Source organism: Electrophorus electricus, chromosome 15 (genome assembly GCF_013358815.1).
Source record: "Electrophorus electricus isolate fEleEle1 chromosome 15, fEleEle1.pri, whole genome shotgun sequence".
NCBI classification, from domain to species: Eukaryota; Metazoa; Chordata; class Actinopteri; order Gymnotiformes; family Gymnotidae; genus Electrophorus; species Electrophorus electricus.
The window spans coordinates 1635778-1641114 of NC_049549.1; the positions used below are offsets into that span (position 1 = coordinate 1635778).

Here is a 5337-nt window from a genome sequence, read left to right on the forward strand (position 1 = left end):
GTTAATATTTGTTTAACACAGTATAATCATGTATTACTTCATCATTTTGATACCTTCGCTGTTTTCTAAAATGTAAAAAATATTTTAAAAATGTAACGGTGAGGGTAAGTGGTAAGGAGGAGGACGCATTTGCAGAGAAGAGTGATATTTATTAGGGGCAAATCCAAAATCAGAGTCGATAAACATACAGACTAGGAGGCAGGAGAAACAGTCGGGAACCCAGGGGTGGAGGCAACAGGAGACACAGACCAGGGTGGGACAGGCAGGGAACATGAAGCCTCGAGCCAGGAGGCAGGTCAGAGAACTGTCAAAATGGTAGTGGCAGCCTTTTGGGGAGAGCTTCGAGGAGAGCTTCAAGGAGAGACCACTGGTCCAGGCCTGGCACGAGGACATCTGGAGTGTCTTCTACCACTCCAGGAACAGGTACCAGCTGTAAGGCGTCCTCTGCCCCAGGAACAGGAACTGGCTGGTCCGGAGGCGTGGCTGCGGCAATCAGCGGCGGGTCTGGGAGTTCCGGGGGTGCGGCTACTGAAACAGACAGGCCGGGCTTTCACACAGGGAACAGAATCAGGCTGGGCAGCCGGGAACAGGATCAGGATCAGACTGGATGGCGTCCCTCACGCTGGAAACTGGATCAGGATCAGACTGGAATGGTGACCCTCACGCCGGGAACTGTACAAGATCAGACTGGATGGTGTCCCTCACACCGGGAACAGGAACAGACTGGGTGGCTTGCGAGATAGCCCCAGGTGCAGGTTGGGTGACCCTGGAGGAACACACAGATACAGAACCCTCTCGGCAGTTCTCAAAGTAGACACAGGCTATGGGGAGCTCGCATTTGCGCTTGAGCACACATGGATTGTCTGTGCATTCACTCCGCCTACTCACGCCTTGCGCTGCAGGCCATTCCCCCCTGCAGCGTTGGTCAAGACAGGGAGACTCTTGGCGCTTACCTGGGATCTTGTTGCCATCAAAATACATGGGATTCTGTTTTTTCTGAGAATGACGAAATGCCCGTGTACCCACAGTGCCAGGGGATTTGCTGTCTCTGGTTTGGTGGTGCTGAGACGTAACGAACCCGGACTGTATAGAAACAGCCGGGATTTCGTCCCAGCGGAACAACCACCTCCCAGAGTCTCGCTCTCTTGCTTTGTCCTTGTTTAGATGTTCATTCTGTAATGGTGAGCAGTAAGGAGGCAGACGCATGTGTGGAGAAGAGCAAGACTTCTTAGGGGCAAATCCAAAGTCTTGAGTAGTCTGGAATCTTTAGCGTAGTCTGGAGTCATAGAGCCAACATAGAGATAGAGAATACAGGGCAAACCAAAAACATACGAAGGCAAATAGGGGAATCAGGGTATAACAGAGGCTAAGAAACGAGAAAGCTACAATAAACATACAGACTAGGAGACACAGAGTACAAACTTACAGGCATACAGATACAGGCTTGCAAAAACATACATCCATACAGCCAAACAATGAACAGCCAAGACAAAGGGAACCAGACAGGGTTTAAATACATGAACTTAACAAGACTAAAAACAAAGAACAGGTGAAAGTAATGACGGGTGTGGAAAACCAAACGAGGGGTGGAGAAAACGAAACTAAAGAATAGTACCAAAATAATCCACTTACACTTACAGACTTGTAGTCTGGCTGGGCTCTGCAGGACTCCACAGAGTCCGACCCTGGACCATATTCAGGGCCCCTCCAAAATCGTCCAGTGGCCTCCTCCCCTGTTGTGGGAGCGTGGAGTGATGCCAGGATGATGGAAGGTCTCTCTGCAGGGTAGTAGGACTCTACAGAGTCCGATTCTGAGTACTAGACATTATTGTACCAGTTCCAGTAGCCTGACGTGGGTCCATAGAACTCTGCAGAGTCCCCACCCCGACCACACTCCCCAAATTCCCCTGTCGGAGTCAGGAGTGTTCCCAGGAATAAGGAGGGCTTCCCTGCAAGGGCTGCTGGAGGTGTTTATGTCCCTTCTTACCCTTCCTTTTTTCCCCAATCCCAGGCATCCTTCGTTGGTCTGTGTTTCTGTGACGAGGAGGTTAAGCAGGATGCAGGAACGAGTCGCAGAAACAAGAACATACGTTTATTTTAAAACATATAAAACACAACATAGCATGCAGGATATTGGATTTAAACACCGACAACACAGACACATAAACGATAGACATTTATACACATACTAATGACACAATGAGGAGCAGGTGTGAGACATAAGGAGGGCGTGGCCACGTTGATGAATACACACACGAGGAGACATTCGGGGGAAGGGGACTGGGACAAGTACAATTTGAGCACATTAATTTGTCAGGTGTGTGTGGATATGTGAAAATGCATCACAGAATTTACCTTACATTTGTCTGATGTTACTGATAATATTAAACTTAGTGATAATAGCAGCAAAATATTTATTTAATTACATTTTCATTATGTTGCTATGAGGACATTCAATAATAGTAAAAAAAAGCCTTCATCATTTAATTACTTAATAATTTAATGATATTTAGACTGAAGCATGTACTCAGTTTGTATTGAAGTATGTACTCAGCGTGTACTCAGTTGTATCATAGACAATTTCAAAGTCCTGTCCCCAGACAAGAGAAGGAAGTCTGCATACATTATATTGTCACTCTGATTGGCTGGTGCTATATTTATATATTGACAGCACATCTAACCACCAATTAACATAATCTTGATTTATATTTATGGCATGCAGCAGACACTTTTATCCAAAGCAAATTTACAATTGCGGGTTAAAGGCCTTGCTCAGGAGCCCAACATTGGTAGTGTGGTGGTGAGGCTTGACCAAGGAACCTTCTGATTACTAGGCTAATTGTCATGGTATGGCCCTGCCCCCTCCCCAAACATCTTGGGGCGTGTGTGTTCGTCCATGTTGCCACGCCCTCTTGTGTCATCCACCTGTTTCGCATTTTGTGTAATCATCTTTAGTGTCTATATGTCTCCTGTGTCATAATGTGTTTGTTGGTTTTTGAAAGGTGTTTAGTAAGGTGTACAGAGTGTGAGTGTTGTGTTTTATGTATCATTCGTGTGTGTAACAAACGTATGTTCAATCGTGCCTCTTCCCCACATCCTGTGTACCTCGAGGCGTTACACTAATACATTAAGTGTTGAGCCTCTGTAGTAGTGTACATACTTTCAGTTGATCACTGGACTGAAGATGCGTTCAGTACTGACTGTGCAATGATCAGAGAACTCAGAAGGAAAGTATATAACCAAGATTTTTATGAAATGTCCCTTGTGCAAATAAAGTATGTCCACTGCACTCATGTCCGAATGACTTTTTTAACCTGAAAAAGATTTCAGTTAATAATTGGTTATGATCTTTCTTAATTTCATTATGAAAACCTCACGGATTTCTTTAGTTTGAAAGCAGAATATCACTGGATTGACAAGTGGGGGAAACAGGCTATACCACATACATATCATAATGCGAGCACTGATGTTCATTTGAACCTTTATGTCAGTAATATAAGCGGCACACCGGGGCACATAGTAAATGCATATAACAAGAAGCTGAAGGCTACATGTGGAGAATGTTTTGTACATTGCTTGAACACTGGTTATTTTTAAAACCGTTACGATGATTGCTATGTAGGAGAATATGATGAAAGCGAGGGGACCCATCAGCACTGTCATAGCCACAGTAAAATTAAGCAGAATTACATGTTTAACATCACCACAGGCTATCTTAATTATAGAATTATGGTCACAAAAACACTGTGCTATTACGTTAGAGTCACAGTAGTGCTCAGCTATTGTCTTTAGAACTATAGCTGTCAGCAGTGGGATTGGAAGCACCCAGGTCAGTAGACATGCAATTGCTGTGGAATGGTTTGTAACAAGTGCAGGGTATTTAAAGGGTTTACATATAGCAATCAATCGATCAGCGGCCATTAGCAGCAAAGTGAAAGATGTGACAGACCCCAGATAATGGACAAAAAACATTTGTATAAAGCAAGCATGGAATGGTATTGTTTCATCTTTAAGCAAATATTTTGCAATGATTTTAGGCATTGTTGTGGTTCCAAAAGCAAAGTCCACTGCAGCAAGATTGCAGAAGATCAGGTAGCATGGTTTTTGAAGGCTCTTTTCATAAGACACAAATGCAATAATGAAAATGTTTCCCACTACAAGTGTGAGATAAATGAAGAGAAGAAGGGTTCCAACTGCTGCATAATATTCTGGAAGGAGTCCTGGAAATCCAAGGAGGAAGAATTCTGTAATTGATGTAGAATTGGCACGTTGATCCATAACTTTTGTCAGTGCTTCAAATCCACCTGATAATACACCTGATGAAACAAATGAAACACTGGGGTGTTTACTCTCTGCAATATAAAGTGAGAAACAGAATGATAAATTATATCTTCGAAGAACATTGAACATACACATACAGATGAAATTGCTAATTCAAGTGTAAGAGCTCATCTATAATTACTGTACATACATTACTATTTACTATTTAATACACAACTTTTATTTTTCAAAGCACAAATTAATAGTCATTATAAAGCCATAGTATATGCCCAGTAATATAGAACTAAGAGTAGTCAGAAGTAATCAGATGCTAAGTATTGTCTTGCCTTTGTTTGTTCAGCAGTATTTGTCATCTTTTAGAAGTCTTAGACATACAAAATTCTCAAAGCCACCCTCACAATACCCAACAAAAGATGAATCACATAAGCATCAGTTTATATATGGTTTTCCATTACACCTGAGTCCAGCTAGTTGATGTAATCTTAATATATGCTAATGCAGCAATACTTGATGTCATATGATCTGATGTTTTTTGTTTTGTTTTTGTGGCTTGCCCTCATTTAAAATCAAGCATAGCGGTAGTTTTCCCTAAAGGACACTAAAGCATACATATCCAGCTATCTCCATGTCTTGGGGTGTCTGAAGACACACTTGTGAAGACATATTAATACATCTTGTGGCTTATCTTAAGAAAGTTTTAATTAAGTATGCATATCATTTAAATATTTATATAATATTCCTTTAAATAATATACAATATAGCAAGAACTCTAGTAAATAATTATATTCTAAATTTTATGTTATTATAACTACGGGTTTTAATAAAATGTTTAGTGTATTACATTACAAACATTACATATATGCATAAGACATAATGCACTGATAAAAAAAAAATCAGAAGTAATATAACATCTGTAATAATAATAATAATAATAATAAAAATCATCATTATCATCACCACCAGAAGAAGAAGAAGAAGAAGAAGAGGAAGAAGAAGAGGAAGAAGAGGTCCAGGTTTATATCCTTTGCACTCTTGTTGTTGTCAGTTATTGTTTGT

At 41.3% G+C, this 5337-nt stretch overlaps 1 protein-coding gene across 1 annotated transcript; it reads right to left on the reverse strand.

Annotated features, from left to right (window-relative positions):
• Positions 1-3330: 3330 nt before the first annotated feature.
• On the reverse strand, positions 3331-4278 carry LOC118242558 (olfactory receptor 52K1-like). The gene has a single exon (XM_035534333.1). The coding sequence runs from the start codon at positions 4276-4278 to the stop codon at positions 3331-3333; it is 948 nt and encodes a 315-aa protein (XP_035390226.1).
• Between the last annotated feature and the right edge of the window lie 1059 nt (positions 4279-5337).

Coding starts and splice junctions, on each gene's coding strand:
- LOC118242558 (XM_035534333.1), bottom strand. CDS start 4,278: ATGGATCAACGTGCCAATTCTACATCAATTACAGAATTCTTCCTCCTT.